At 53.5% G+C, this 17348-nt stretch overlaps 1 protein-coding gene across 1 annotated transcript in view; it reads right to left on the bottom strand.

The window, feature by feature from the left end:
• CACNA1S (calcium voltage-gated channel subunit alpha1 S) overlaps positions 1-17348 on the bottom strand; it is a 268666-nt gene that overhangs the window by 175972 nt on the left and 75346 nt on the right. The window contains 2 exon segments of the mRNA XM_069946057.1: positions 14282-14396; positions 14399-14420. Coding sequence (XP_069802158.1) covers positions 14282-14396; positions 14399-14420 — 137 coding nt within the window.

Consider the following 17348-nt stretch of genomic DNA (forward strand, 5'->3'; position numbering starts at 1 on the left):
TATCCGAGACCAGTGTATCAGTGTATCCCAGACCAATGTATCCAAGAACAGTGTATCAGTGTATCCGAGAACAGTGTATCAGTGTATCCCAGACCAGTGTATCCGAGACCAGTGTATCAGTGTATCCCAGACCAGTGTATCCGCAGATCCCAGACCAGTGTATCCGAGACCAGTGTATCAGTGTATCCGAGACCAGTGTATCAGTGTATCCCAGACCAGTGTATTCGCAGATCCCAGACCAGTGTATCCGAGACCAGTGTATCCGCAGATCCCAGACCAGTGTATCCGAGACCAGTGTATCCGCAGATCCCAGACCAGTGTATCCGAGACCAGTGTATCAGTGTATCCCAGACCAGTGTATCCGAGACCAGTGTATCCGCAGATCCCAGACCAGTGTATCCGAGACCAGTGTATCAGTGTATCCGAGACCAGTGTATCAGTGTATCCGAGACCAGTGTATCCGAGACCAGTGTATCAGTGTATCCGAGACCAATGTATCCAAGAACAGTGTATCAGTGTATCTGAGAACAGTGTATCAGTGTATCCCAGACCAGTGTATCCGAGAACAGTGTATCAGTGTATCCGAGACCAGTGTATCAGTGTATCCGAGACCAGTGTATCATTGTATCCGAGACCAGTGTATCAGTGTATCCCAGACCAATGTATCCAAGAACAGTGTATCAGTGTATCCCAGACCAGTGTATCCGAGAACAGTGTATCAGTGTATCCGAGACCAGTGTATCAGTGTATCCGAGACCAGTGTATCATTGTATCCGAGACCAGTGTATCAGTGTATCCCAGACCAATGTATCCAAGAACAGTGTATCAGTGTATCCGAGAACAGTGTATCAGTTTATCCCAGACCAGTGTATCCGAGACCAGTGTATCAGTGTATCCCAGACCAGTGTATCCGAGACCAGTGTATCAGTGTATCCCAGACCAGTGTATCCGCAGATCCCAGACCAGTGTATCCGAGACCAGTGTATCAGTGTATCCGAGACCAGTGTATCAGTGTATCCGAGACCAGTGTATCCGAGAACAGTGTATCAGTGTATCCGAGACCAGTGTATCAGTGTATCCCAGACCAGTGTATCCGCAGATCCCAGACCAGTGTATCCGAGACCAGTGTAACCGAGACCAGTGTGTCAGTGTATCCGAGTATCCGTGTATCCGAGACCAGTGTATCCGAGTATCCGTGTATCCGAGACCAGTGTATCTCTGTAACACACACGGAGCCCCTATACTGGACAGACGCCGGGACGTGATAGGATATAGCAGAGGCGGCCGCACAAGGGGGGGGAGGGGTATACCCTGCAGTATACAGTATACAGCCCCTCCCCGTATACCCGGCAGTATACAGCCCCTCCCCATATACCCGGCAGTATACAGCCCCTCCCCATATACCCGGCAGTATACAGCCCCTCCCCATATACCCGGCAGTATACAGCCCCTCCCCATATACCCGGCAGTATACAGCTCCTCCCCATATACACTGCAGTATACAGTCCCTCCCCATATACCCTGCAGTATACAGCCCCTCCCCATATACCCGGCAGTATACAGTCCCTCCCCATATACCCTGCAGTATACAGTCCCTCCCCATATACCCGGCAGTATACAGCCCCTCCCCATATACCCGGCAGTATACAGCCCCTCCCCATATATCCTGCAGTATACAGTCCCTCCCCATATACCCGGCAGTATACAGTATACAGCCCCTCCCCATATACCCGGCAGTATACAGCCCCTCCCCATATATCCTGCAGTATACAGCCCCTCCCCATATACACTGCAGTATACAGTCCCTCCCCATATACCCGGCAGTATACAGCCCCTCCCCAAATACCCTGCAGTATACAGTCCATACCATATACCCGGCAGTATACAGCTCCTCCCCCCCATATACATGCAGTATACAAGCCCTCCCCATATACCGGCAGTATACAGCCCCTCCCCATATACCCGGCAGTATACAGTATACAGCCCCTCCCCATATACACTGCAGTATACAGTATACAGCCCCTCCCCATATACACTGCAGTATACAGTAGTACAGCCCCCTCCCCATATACACTGCAGTATACAGTATACAGCCCCTCCCCATATACACTGCAGTATACAGTATACAGCCCCTCCCCCATATACACTGCAGTATACCGTATACAGCCCCTCCCCATATACAAGGCCCAGTATACAGTATACAGTCGCCCTCCCTCATATACCCGGCAGTATACAGTATACAGCCCCTCCCCATATACCTGGCAGTATACAGCCCCCTCCCCATATACCCGGCAGTATACGTTACAGCCCCTCCCCATATACCCGGCAGTATACAGCCCCTCCCCATATACCCGGCAGTATACAGGCCCCTCCCCATATACCGGCAGTATACAGCACCTCCCCAATCATACCGGCAGTATACAGCCCTCCCCATATACCTCGGCCAGTATACAGTCCATCCCCATATACCCGGCAGTATACAGTCCCTCCCCATATACCATGCAGTATACAGTCCATCCCCCATATACCCGCCAGTATACAGTCCCATCCCCATATACCCGGCAGTATACAAGCCCCTCCCCATATATCCTGCAGTATACAGCCCCTCCCCACATTATACCCATGCAGTATACAGCCCCTCCCCATTATACCAGCAGTATACAGCCCCTCCCCATATACCCGGCAGTATACAGTCCCTCCCCATATACCCGGCAGTATACAGCCCCTCCCCATATACACTGCAGTATACAGTCCATCCCCATATACCCGGCAGTATACAGCCCCGCCCCATATACCCGGCAGTATACAGCCCTCCCCATATACACTGCAGTATACAGCCCCTCCCCATATACACTGCAGTCATACAGCCCTCCCCATATACCGGCAGTATACAGCCCCTCCCCATATACCCGGCAGTATACAGCCCCTCCCCATATACCCGGCAGTATACAGCCCCTCCCCATATACCCGGCAGTATACAGTCCATCCCCATATACCCGGCAGTATACAGCCCCTCCCCATATACCCTGCAGTATACAGTCCATCCCCATATACCCTGCAGTATACAGCCCCTCCCCATATACACTGCAGTATACAGCCATCCCCATATACCGGCAGTATACAGCCCCTCCCATATTACACTGCAGTATACAGCCCCTCCCCATATACACTGCAGTATACAGCCACCTCCCAATATACCCGGCAGTATACAGCCCTCCCCATATACCCTGCAGTATACAGCCCCTCCCCATATACCCTGCAGTATACAGTCCCTCCCCCATATACCCGGCAGTATACAGCCCCTCCCCATATACCCGGCAGTATACAGTCCATCCCCATATTACCCGGCAGTATACAGCCCCTCCCCATATAATCCGGACAGTATACAGCCCCTCCCCATATACCCGGCAGTATAACAGCCCCTCCCCTATACCCGGCAGTATACAGCCCCTCCCCATCTACCCGGCAGTATACAGTATACAGCCCCTCCCCATATACCCAGCAGTATACAGCCCCTCCCCATATACCCGGCAGTATACAGCCCTCCCCATATAAACGCAGTATACAGCCCTCCCCATATACCCGGCAGTATACAGTCCATCTCCATATACCCGGCAGTATACAGCCCATCCCATATACCCGGCAGTATACAGTCCATCCCCATATACCCAGCAGTATACAGTCCCTCCCCATATACACTGCAGTATACAGTCCCTCCCCATATACCCGGCAGTATACAGCCCCTCCCCATATACCCAGCAGTATACAGTCCATCCCCATATACCCAGCAGTATACAGTCCATCCCCATATACCCGGCAGTATACAGTCCCTCCCCATATACCCGGCAGTATACAGTCCATCCCCATATACCCGGCAGTATACAGTCCATCCCCATATACCCGGCAGTATACAGCCCCTCCACATATACCCGGCAGTATACAGCCCCTCCCCATATACCCGGCAGTATACAGCCCCCTCCCATATACCCGGCATTATCACAGTCCCTCCCCCATATACCCGGCAGTATACAGCCCCTCCCCATTATACACGGCAGTATACACTCCATCCCCATATACCCGGCAGTATACAGCCCCTCCCCATATACCCGGCAGTATACAGCCCCTCCCCATATACCCGGCAGTAACAGCCCCTCCCCATATACACTGTAGTATACAGCACCTCCCAATACCCGGCAGTATACAGCCCTCCCCATATACCCGGCAGTATACAGCCCCTCCCCATATACCCGGCAGTATACAAGCCCCTCCCCATATACCCGGCAGTATACAGCCCCTCCCCATATACCCTGGCAGTATACAGCCCCTCCACATATACCCGGCAGTATACAGCCCATCCCCATATACCCTGCAGTATACAGTCCATCCCCATATATCCGGCAGTATACAGGCCCCTCCCCGTATACACTGCAGTATACAGCCCCCTCCCCATATATCAGGCCGTATACAGCCCCTCCCCATATACCCTGCAGTCTACAGTCCCTCCCCATATACCCGGCAGTATACAGCCCCATCACCATACTACACTGCAGTATACAGTCCCCTCCCCATATACCCTGCAGTATACAGTCCCTTCCCATATACCCGGCAGTATACAGCCCATCCCCTATATACATGCAGTATACAGTCCATCCCCATATACCCGGCAGTATACAGCCCCTCCCCATATACCGGCAGTATACAGCCCCTCCCCATATACCCGGCAGTTATACAGCCCCTCCCCATATACCCGGCAGTATACAGCCCCTCCCCATATACCCGGCAGTATACAGCTCCCTCCCCATATACACTGCAGTATACAGTCACCTCCCCCATATACCCCTGCAGTATACAGCCCCTCCCATATACCCGGCAGTATACAGCCCTCCCCATATATCCTGCAGTATACAGGCCCTCCCCATTATACCCGGCAGTATACAGCCCCTCCCCATATATCCTGCAGTATACAGTCCCCTCCCCATATACCCGGCAGTATACAGTCCCATCCCACATATACCCGGCAGTATACCGCCCCTCCCCATATACCCTGCAGTATACAGCCCCTCCCCATATACCCTGCAGTATACAGTCCATCCCCATATACCCGGCAGTATACAGCTCCTCCCCATATACACTGCAGTATACAGCCCCTCCCCATATACCCGGCAGTATACAGTCCCTCCCCATATACCCGGCAGTATACAGTATACAGCCCCTCCCCATATACACTGCAGTATACAGTATACAGCCCCTCCCCATATACACTGCAGTATACAGTATACAGCCCCTCCCCATATACACTGCAGTATACAGTATACAGCCCCTCCCCATATACAAGGCAGTATACAGTATACAGCCCCTCCCCATATACCCGGCAGTATACAGTATACAGCCCCTCCCCATATACCCTGCAGTATACAGTATAACAGCCCCCTCCCCATATACACTGCAGTATACAGTATACAGCCCCTCCCATATACACTGCAGTATACAGTATACAGCCCCTCCCCATATACACTGCAGTATACAGTATACAGCCCCTCCCATATACACTGCAGTATACAGTATACAGCCCCTCCCCATATACAAGGCAGTATACAGTATACAGTCCCTCCCCATATACCCGGCAGTATACAGTATACAGCCCCTCCCCATATACCTGGCAGTATACAGCCCCTCCCCATATACCCGGCAGTATACAGTATACAGCCCCTCCCCATATACCCGGCAGTATACAGCCCCCTCCCCATATACCCGGCAGGTATACAGCCCCTCCCCATATACCCGGCAGTATACAGCCCCCTCCCCATATACCCGGCAGTATACAGTCCCCTCCCCATATACCCGGCAGTATACAGTCCCTCCCCATATACCCGCAGTATACAGTCCATCCCCATATACCCTGCAGTATACAGTCCATCATCCCCATATACCCGCCAGTATACAGGTCCCATCCCCATATACCCGGCAGTATACAGCCCCTCCCCATATACCCAGCAGTATACAGCCCCTCCCCATATACCAGCAGTATACAGTATACAGCCCCTCCCCATATACCCGGCAGTATACAGTCCATCCCCATATACCCGGCAGTATACAGCCACTCCCATATACACTGCAGTATACAGTCCATCCCCAATACCCGGCAGTATACAGCCCCTCCCATATATACCCGGCAGTATACAGCCCCTCCCCATATACACTGCAGTATACAGCCCCTCCCCATATACACTGCAGTATACAGCCCCTCCCCATATACCGGCAGTATACAGCCCCTCCCCATATATCCGCAGTATACAGCCCTCCCCATATACCCGGCAGTATACAGCCCCTTCCCCATATACCCGGCAGTATACAGTCCATCCCCATATACCCGGCAGTATACAGCCCCTCCCCATATACCCTGCAGTATACAGTCCATCCCCATCTACCCTGCAGTATACAGCCCCTCCCCACTACCACTGCAGTATACAGTCCATCCCCCATATACACGGCAGTATACAGCCCCCTCTCCCCATATACACTGCCGTATACGCCCCCTCCCAATTATACACTGCAGTATCCAGCCCCCTCCCCATATACCCCGGCAGTATACAGCCCCTCCCCATATACCCTGCAGTATACAGCCCCCTCCCATTATACCCTGCAGTATACAGTCCCTCCCATATACCCGGCAGTATACAGCCCCATCCCCATATACCCGGCAGTATACAGTCCATCCCCATATACCCGGCAGTATACAGACCCTCCCCATATACACGGCAGTATACAGCCCTCCCCATATACCCGGCAGTATACAGCCCCTCCCCATATACCCGGCAGTATACAGCCCCTCCCCATATACCCGGCAGTATACAGTCTACAGCCCCCTCCCCATATACCCAGCAGTATACAGCCCCTCCCCATATACCCGGCAGTATACAGCCCTCCCCATATAAACCGCAGTATACAGTCCCCTCCCCATATACCCGGCAGTATACAGTCCCTCTCCATATACCCGGCAGTATACAGCCCATCCCCATATACCCGGCAGTATACAGTCCATCCCCATATACCCAGCAGTATACAGTCCCTCCCCATATACACTGCAGTATACAGCCCCTCCCCATATACCCGGCAGTATACAGCCCCTCCCCATATACCAGCAGTATCCAGTCCATCCCCCATATACCCAGCAGTATACAGCCCATCCCCATATACCCGGCAGTATACAGCCCTCCCCATATACCCGGCAGTATACAGCCCTCCCCATATACCCGGCAGTATACAGTCCCCTCCCCATATACCCGGCAGTATACAGTCCATCCCCATATACCCTGTAGTATACAGTACCATCCCCATATACCCGGCAGTATACAGCCCCTCCCCATATACCCGGCAGTATACAGCCCCTCCACATATACCCGGCAGTATACAGTCCCTCCCCATATACCCGGCAGTATACAGCCCCTCCCCATATACCCGGCAGATACGTCCCCTCCACATATACCCGGCAGTATACAGCCCATCCCCATATACCCTGCAGTATACAGTCCCTCCCCATATATACCCGGCAGTAATACAGCCCCTCCCCGTATACACTGCAGTATACAGCCCCTCCCCATATATCCGGCAGTATACAGCCCCTCCCATATACCCGGCAGTATACAGCCCCTCCACATATACCCGGCAGTATACAGTCCCCTCCCCATATACCCTGCAGTATACAGTCCCTCCCCATATACCCGGCAGTATACAGCCCCTCCCCATATACCTGCAGTATACAGCCCCTCCCCATATACACTGCAGTATACAGTCCATCCCCATATATCCCGGCAGTATACAGCCCCTCCCGTATACACTGCAGTATACAGCCCCTCCCCATATATCCGGCAGTATACAGCCCCTACCCATATACCGGCAGTATACAGTCCCTCCCCATCTACCCTGCAGTATACAGTCCCTCCCCAGTATACCCGGCAGTATACAGCCCATCCCCATATACACTGCAGTATCAGTCCCTTCCCCATATACCCTGCAGTATACAGTCCATTCCCATATACCCGGCAGTATACAGCCCATCCCCATATACACTGCAGTCTACAGTCCATCCCCATATACCCCGGCAGATACAGCCCCTCCCCATATACCCGTCAGTATACAGCCCCTCCCCATATACCCTGCAGTATACAGCCCATCCCATATACCCGGCAGTATACAGTCCCTCCACATATACCTGCAGTATACAGTCCCCTCCCCATTATACCCGGCAGTATACAGCCCCCCTCCCCCATATACCCTTCAGTATACAGTCCTCCCCATATACCCTCGTCAGCTATTACAGTCCATCCCATATACCCTGCCAGTATACAGCCCCTCCCCATTTTTTAATACCCTTCAGTTATATCCAGCCCCTCCCCATATTACCCTTCAGTATACAGTCCCTCCCCATTATACCCGGGCAAGTATACAGCCCATCCCCATATACCCGGCAGTATACAGCCCCTTCCCCACATTAACCCAGCAGTTCTACAAGCCCCTCCCCATATATCCCTTGCATTATCCATGTTCCATCCCCATATACCCGTCAGTATACCGCCCCTCCCCAATTATTAACCCGGCAGTATACCGCCCTCTCCCCCATATACACTGTAGATACAGCCACTCACCCCCTATATACCCTGCAGTATACAGTCCCATCCCCATATTCTACCCTGCAGTATACAGGCCCCTCCCCACTATACCCCCCCCTGGCAGTATACAGCCCCTCCCCATATACCCGGCAGATATACAGCCCCTCCCCATATACCGGCAGTATACAGCCCCTCCCCATATACACTGCCGGTATACAGCCCCCTCCCCCATATACCCCGGCAGTATACAGTCCATCCCCATATACCCAGCAGTATACAGCCCTTCCCCATATACCCGGCAGTTATACAGCCCCTCCCCATATACCCGGCAGTATACAGCCCCTCCCATATACCCGGCAGTATACAGTCCCCTCCCCATATACCCGGCAGTATAACAGTCCATCCCCATATACCGGCAGTATATACAGTCCCTCCCCATATACCCGGCAGTATACAGCCCTCCCCATATACCCGGCAGTATACAGCCCCTCCCCATATACCCGGCAGTATTACAGCCCCTCCCCATTATACCCAGCAGTATACAGTCCCTCCCCATATACCCGGCAGTATACAGTCCCCTCCCCATATACCCGGCAGTATACAGCCCATCCCCATATACCCGCAGTATACAGTCCATCCCCATATACCCGGCAGTATACAGTCCCTCCCCCACAATACCCAGCAGTATACAGTCCCTCCCCATATACCCTGCAGTATACAGTCCATCCCCATATACCCTGCAGTATACAGTCCCTCCCCATATACCCGGCAGTATACAGCCCCTCCCCATATACCCGGCAGTATACAGTCCCTTCCCCATATACCCTGCAGTATACAGCCCCTCCCCATATACACTGCAGTATACAGGCCCTCCCCATATACCCGGCAGTCTTACAGCCCCTCCCCATATACCGGCAGTATACAGCTCCATCCCCATATACCCGGCAGTATACAGCCCCTCCCCATATACCCGGCAGTATACAGTCCCTCCCCATATACCTGTCAGTATACAGTCCATCCCCATATACCGGCAGTATACAGCCCCTCCCCATATACCCGGCAGTATACAGTCCCTCCCCCTATACCCGGCAGTATACAGCCCCTCCCCAATACCCGACAGTATACAGCCCCTCCCCATATATCCCGGCAGTATACAGCCCCTCCCCATATACCCTGCAGTATACAGTCCATCCCCCATATACCCTGCAGTATACAGTCCATCCCCAATACCCTGCAGTATACAGGGGGCCTGCAGTATACAGTCCATCCCATATACCCTGCAGTATACAGCCCTCCCCATATATCCGGCAGTATACAGCCCCTCCCCCATATACCGGCAGTATACAGCCCCTCCCCATATACACCGGCAGTATACAGCCCCTCCCCATATACCGGCAGTATACAGCCCCTCCCATATACCCGGCAGTATACAGCCCCTCCCCATATACCCTGCAGTATACAGCCCCTCCTTATATACCCGGCAGTATACAGCCCCTCCCCATATACCCTGCAGTATACAGTCCATCCCCATATACCCGGCAGTATACAGTCCATCCACCATATACCCGGCAGTATACAGTCCATCCCCATATACCCGGCAGTATACAGTCCCCTCCCCATATACCCAGCAGTATACAGTCCATCCCCATATACCCAGCAGTATACAGTCCATCCCCATATACCCGGCAGTATACAGTCCATCCCCATATACCCGGCAGTATACAGCCCCTCCCCATATACCCGGCAGTATACAGTCCATCCCCATATACCCGGCAGTATACAGCCCCTCCCCATATACCCGGCAGTATACAGCCCCTCCCCATATACCCTGCAGTATACAGCCATCCCCATATACACTGCAGTATACAGTCCATCCCCATATACCCTGCAGTATACAGCCCCTCCCCATATACCCGGCAGTATACAGCCCCTCCCCATATACCCGTCAGTATACAGTCCATCCCCATATACCCGGCAGTATACAGTCCATCCCCATATACCCTTCAGTATACAGTCCCTCCCCATATACCCGGCAGTATACAGCCCCTCCCCATATACCCTGCAGTATACAGCCCATCCCCATATACACTGCAGTATACAGTCCATCCCCATATACCCTGCAGTATACAGCCCCTCCCCATATACCCGGCAGTATACAGCCCCTCCCCATATACCCGTCAGTATACAGTCCATCCCCAATTATACCCGGCAGTATACAGTCCATCCCCATATAACCTTCCGTATACAGTCCCTCCCCATATACCCCGCAGTATACAGCCCATCACCCATATACCCGGCAGTATACGCCCCTCCCATATACCGGCAGTATACAGCCACTCCCCATATACACTGTAGTATACAGCCCCTCCCCCATATACCCGGCAGTATACAGCCCATCCCATATACCCTGCAGTATACAGCCCCTCCCCATATACCCTGCAGTATACAGCCCCTCCCATATACCCCGGCAGTATACAGCCCCTCCCCATATACCCGGCAGTATACAGTCCATCCCCCATATACCCGGCAGTATACAGTCCATCCCCATATACCCGGCAGTATACAGTATACAGCCCATCCCCATATACACTGCAGTATACAGCCCCTCCCCATATACCCTGCAGTATACAGCCCCTCCCCATATACCCGGCAGTATACAGCCCCTCCCCATATACCCGGTAGTATACAGCCCCTCCCCATATACACTGCAGTATACAGCCCCCTCCCCATATACCCGGCAGTATACAGTCCATCCCCATATACCCGGCAGTATACAGTCCATCCCCATATACCCGGCAGTATACAGTTCATCCCCATATACCCGGCAGTATACAGCCCCTCCCCATATACCCTGCAGTATACAGCCCCTCCCCATATACCCAGCAGTATACAGTCCATCCCCATATACCCGTCAGTATACAGCCCCTCCCCATATACCCGGCAGTATACAGTCCCTCCCCATATACCCGGCAGTATACAGTCCATCCCCATATACCCGGCAGTATACAGTCCCTCCCCATATACCCTGCAGTATACAGTCCATCCCCATATACCCGGCAGTATACAGCCCCTCCCCATATACCCGGCAGTATACAGTCCATCCCCATATACCCAGCAGTATACAGTCCCTCCCCATATACCCGGCAGTATACAGTCTATCCCCATATACTCGGCAGTATACAGTCCCTCCCCATATATACTGCAGTATACAGTCCCTCCCCATATACCCTGCAGTATACAGCCCCTCCCCATATACCCGGCAGTATACAGCCCCTCCCCATATACCCTGCAGTATACAGCCCCTCCCCATATACACTGCAGTATACAGTCCCTCCCCATATACCCGGCAGTATACAGCCCCTCCCCATATACCCGGCAGTATACAGCCCCTCCCCATATACCCGGCAGTATACAGTATACAGTCCCTCCCCATATACCCGGCAGTATACAGTCCCTCCCCATATACCCGTCAGTATACAGTCCATCCCCATATACCCGGCAGTATACAGCCCCTCCCCATATACCCAGCAGTATACAGTCCCTCCCCATATACCCGGCAGTATACAGCCCCTCCCCATATACCCGACAGTATACAGCCCCTCCCCATATATCCGGCAGTATACAGCCCCTCCCCATATACCCTGCAGTATACAGTCCATCCCCATATACCCTGCAGTATACAGTCCATCCCCATATACCCTGCAGTATACAGTCCATCCCCATATACCCTGCAGTATACAGTCCATCCCCATATACCCTGCAGTATACAGTCCATCCCCATATACCCTGCAGTATACAGCCCCTCCCCATATACCCGGCAGTATACAGCCCCTCCCCATATATCCGGCAGTATACAGCCCCTCCCCATATACCGGCAGTATACAGCCCCTCCCCATATACCCGGCAGTATACAGCCCCTCCCCATATACCCGGCAGTATACAGCCCCTCCCCATATACCCTGCAGTATACAGCCCCTCCTTATATACCCGGCAGTATACAGTCCCTCCCCATATACCCGGCAGTATACAGCCCCTCCCCATATACCCGGCAGTATACAGCCCCTCCCCATATACCCGGCAGTATACAGCCCCTCCCCATATACCCTGCAGTATACAGCCCCTCCCCATATACCCGGCAGTATACAGCCCCTCCCCATATACCCGGCAGTATACAGCCCCTCCCCATATACACTGCAGTATACAGTCCATCCCCATATACCCGGCAGTATACAGCCCCTCCCCATATACCCTGCAGTATACAGCCCCTCCTTATATACCCAGCAGTATACAGTCCATCCCCATATACCCGGCAGTATACAGCCCCTCCCCATATACACTGCAGTATACAGCCCCTCCCCATATACCCTGCAGTATAAAGCCCCCTCCCCATATACCCGGCAGTATACAGCCCCTCCCCATATATCCGGCAGTATACAGCCCCCTCCCCATATACCCTGCAGTATACAGCCCCTCCCCATATACCCGGCAGTATACAGTCCCTCCCCATATACCCAGCAGTATACAGTCCATCCCCATATACCCTGCAGTATACAGCCCCTCCCCATATACCCGGCAGTATACAGCCCCTCCCCATATACCCGACAGTATACAGTCCCTCCCCATATACCCGGCAGTATACAGCCCCTCCCCATATACACTGCAGTATACAGCCCCTCCCCATATACCCGGCAGTATACAGTCCCTCCCCATATACCCTGCAGTATACAGCCCCTCCCCATATACCCGGCAGTATACAGTCCCTCCCCATATACCCTGCAGTATACAGTCCATCCCCATATACACTGCAGTATACAGCCCCTCCCCATATACCCGGCAGTATACAGTCCATCCCCATATATCCGGCAGTATACAGCCCCTCCCCGTATACACTGCAGTATACAGCCCCTCCCCATATATCCGGCAGTATACAGCCCCTCCCCGTATACACTGCAGTATACAGTATACAGTCCCTCCCCATATACCCTGCAGTATACAGTCCCTCCCCATATACCCTGCAGTATACAGTCCCTCCCCATATACCCGGCAGTATACAGTCCATCCCCATATACCCGGCAGTATACAGTCCTTCCCCATATACCCGGCAGTATACAGCCCCTCCCCATATACCCGGCAGTATACAGTCCATCCCCATATACTCGGCAGTATACAGTTCATCCCCATATACCCTGCAGTATACAGTCCATCCCTATATACCCTGCAGTATACAGTCCATCCCCATATACCCGGCAGTATACAGCCCCTCCCCATATACCCTGCAGTATACAGTCCATCCCCATATACCCGGCAGTATACAGCCCCTCCCCATATACCCGGCAGTATACAGCCCCTCCCCATATACCCTGCAGTATACAGTCCATCCCCATATACCCGGCAGTATACAGCCCCTCCCCATATACCCGGCAGTATACAGTCCCTCTCCATATACCCGGCAGTATACAGCCCCTCCCCATATACACTGCAGTATACAGCCCCTCCCCATATACCCTGCAGTATACAGTCCATCCCCATATACCCGGCAGTATACAGCCCCTCCCCATATACCCGGCAGTATACAGCCCCTCCTTATATACCCACCAGTATACGGCTCATCACTTACCCCACTGCCCCTACATGAAGGTTAGAGTGCCACCAGTATACGGCTCATCACTTACCCCACTGCCACGATTGTGAAGTCGAGGAGATTCCAGGCGTTGCGGAGATAGGCGTCGGTGTGTAATATGAAGCCGTACGCCACAATCTTCAGAAAAGCTTCAATTGTGAAAATAAAAGGAAAATATATTCAACCTTTTCCTGCAAGCGAGAAAGAAAGAAGAATTAGGAACGCCAAGAAGTCACAAGGGAGGGGCCTGACATCCATGGGCGGGGGCGATGCGAAGTCACAGGGGAGGGGCCCTGACATCCATGGGCGGGGGCGATGCGAAGTCACAGGGGAGGGGCCTGACATCCATGGGCGGGGGGCGATGCGAAGTCACAGGGGAGGGGCCTGACATCCATGGGCGGGGGCGATGCGAAGTCACAGGGGAGGGGCCTGACATCCATGGGCGGGGGCAATGCGAAGTCACAGGGGAGGGGCCTGACATCCATGTGGGTGGTCTATAGCATCATCCATGGGTGGGGGGGCGACGAGAAGTCATAGGGGAGGGGCCTAATATCTATGCGGGTGGTCTCACACATCACATCAGTATATACCGAAATGTTAAGTAATAACAGAAAGGGGGGGATTAATTAAAGGGGGGGAAGCCTACGCCAGAGGAGTACGCCAGGGAGAAGGTACAGATTCGCCCCTCCCCCCTGGCCCGGCGGAGCTTGTGGGGACGTGATGAGGCGGGGAGGAGGCGTGGCCTCCTTCCCACGCCTCATTTATCATGATTTACGCCTGCTTGAAGGCGCAAATCATGCCGCAAATCTATACCTGCTGGAAGCTGGCATAGATTTGGTACACCGGGAACAGATTCACTAAGAGGCACAGGAGGGGCCTTATATAAGACCGGCGAAATTCAATATTAGTCTTCGTAAATCCACCCCCCAAAATGTTTAAAACAACAACATAATAAACACCGACAACAGACGGTCCGTGACTGATAAACAAAGGGTGGTTACAAGTCTAGAGCATGTCTGGAGTCTGGAGCATGTAATATACTGTGAGGGGCGGATAATACTACAGATACATCTCCTCCGGCTCATAGATCCTCCGGGTAGTGTCCCACTACGTGTAAAACTTCTCTCTCTAGTGTCACAGGTTAGGACAGGAGGCCGCTGTTCCTTCCTCCAACCTTGGAGGGGGAGGTCTTGGGTGAGGGGGAGGTCTTGGGTGAGGGGGAGGTTTTGGGTGAGGGGGAGGTCTTGGGTGAGGGGGTTTCCTCTCCCCTTGGAGGGGGAGGTCTTGGGTGAGGGGGAGGTCTTGGGTGAGGGGGTTTCCTCTCCCCTTGGAGGGGAAGGTCTTGGGTGAGGGGGAGGTCTTGGGTGAGGGGGTTTCCTCTCCCCTTGGAGGGGGAGGTCTTGGGTGAGGGGGAGGTCTTGGGTGAGGGGGTTTCCTCTCCCCTTGGAGGGGAAGGTCTTGGGTGAGGGGGAGGTCTTGGGTGAGGGGGTTTCCTCTCCCCTTGGAGGGAGAGGTCTTGGGTGAGGGGGTTTCCTCTCCCCTTGGAGGGGGAGGTCTTGGGTGAGGGGGAGGTCTTGGATGAGGGGGTTTCCTCTCCCCTTGGAGGGAGAGGTCTTGGGTGAGGGGGTTTCATCTCCCCTTGGAGGGAGAGGTCTTGGGTGATGGGGTTTCCTCTCCCCTTGGAGGGAGAGGTCTTGGGTGAGGGGGTTTCCTCTCCCCTTGGAGGGGGAGGTCTCGGCTAAGGGGGTTTCCTCTCCCCTTGGAGGGAGAGGTCTTGGGTGAGGGGGTTTCCTCTCCCCTTGGAGGGGGAGGTCTTGGGTGAGGGGGAGGTCTTGGGTGAGGGGGTTTCCTCTCCCCTTGGAGGGGGAGGTCTTGGGTGAGGGGGAGGTCTTGGGTGAGGGGGTTTCCTCTCCCCTTGGAGGGAGAGGTCTTGGGTGAGGGGATTTCCTCTCCCCTTGGAGGGAGAGGTCTTGGGTGAGGGGGTTTCCTCTCCCCTTGGAGGGAGAGGTCTTGGGTGAGGGGGTTTCCTCTCCCCTTGGAGGGGGAGGTCTTGGGTGAGGGGGAGGTCTTGGGTGAGGGGGTTTCCTCTCCCCTTGGAGGGAGAGGTCTTGGGTGAGGGGGTTTCTTCTCCCCTTGGAGGGAGAGGTCTTGGGTGAGGGGGTTTCCTCTCCCCTTGGAGGGAGAGGTCTTGGGTGAGGGGGTTTCCTCTCCCCTTGGAGGGGGAGGTCTTGGCTAAGGGGGTTTCCTCTCCCCTTGGAGGGAGAGGTCTTGGGTGAGGGGGTTTCCTCTCCCCTTGGAGGGGGAGGTCTTGGGTGAGGGGGAGGTCTTGGGTGAGGGGGTTTCCTCTCCCCTGGGAGGGGGAGGTCTTGGCTAAGGGGGGTTCCTCTCCCCTTGGAGGGGGAGGTCTTGAGTGAGGGGGTTTCCTCTCCCCTTGGAGGGAGAGGTCTTGGGTGAGGGGGTTTCCTCTCCCCTTGGAGGGGGAGGTCTTGGCTAAGGGGGGTTCCTCTCCCCTTGGAGGGGGAGGTCTTGAGTGAGGGGGAGGTTTGTCTGGTCTGTCTTTACATTGAATTAATTTTGTTGGATATTTCTATCTTTTTTCACACACACGTCTTTCCTTTCTTTTTTCGTTTTTTAATTAAAGGGACAGTCTCATCAGAAAATGACTTATTGTATAAATTATGTTTATTATAAGAATTTTTGACATTTTTCCTAATTTCCCATTTTTCTGTCTATATTATGTAATGATCCTGATATTTTGCAGTAAAGCATTGCAGCGTCATGTGACACCAGTAGATAAAGGAGACAGTAGCTGCTCCCTGTGGTGATAAGAGGAGGGTGCTGTAAAGTGATCTGTACAGCATTGCAGCGTCATGTGACACCAGTAGAGGAGACATCAGCCCCTCCCTGTGGGATGACCTCTTCACAGGTCACAGAGCGCGCTCAGTAATGGCTCACATTCATCTCAAGGGGACAGAGTCTGTAAAGCATGTCACTAGATGCTGTTAAAAACAGCCCAGGCAAGATGGCCGCCCCCATAACAATGTACAAATAGTGACATAAAATTAGAGTCAGAAAATTTAAACAGATCAGAATAAAAGAAAAAGTTTTAGCATCTGACA

Source organism: Dendropsophus ebraccatus, chromosome 11, assembly GCF_027789765.1.
Source record: "Dendropsophus ebraccatus isolate aDenEbr1 chromosome 11, aDenEbr1.pat, whole genome shotgun sequence".
Lineage (NCBI taxonomy): Eukaryota > Metazoa > Chordata > Amphibia > Anura > Hylidae > Dendropsophus > Dendropsophus ebraccatus.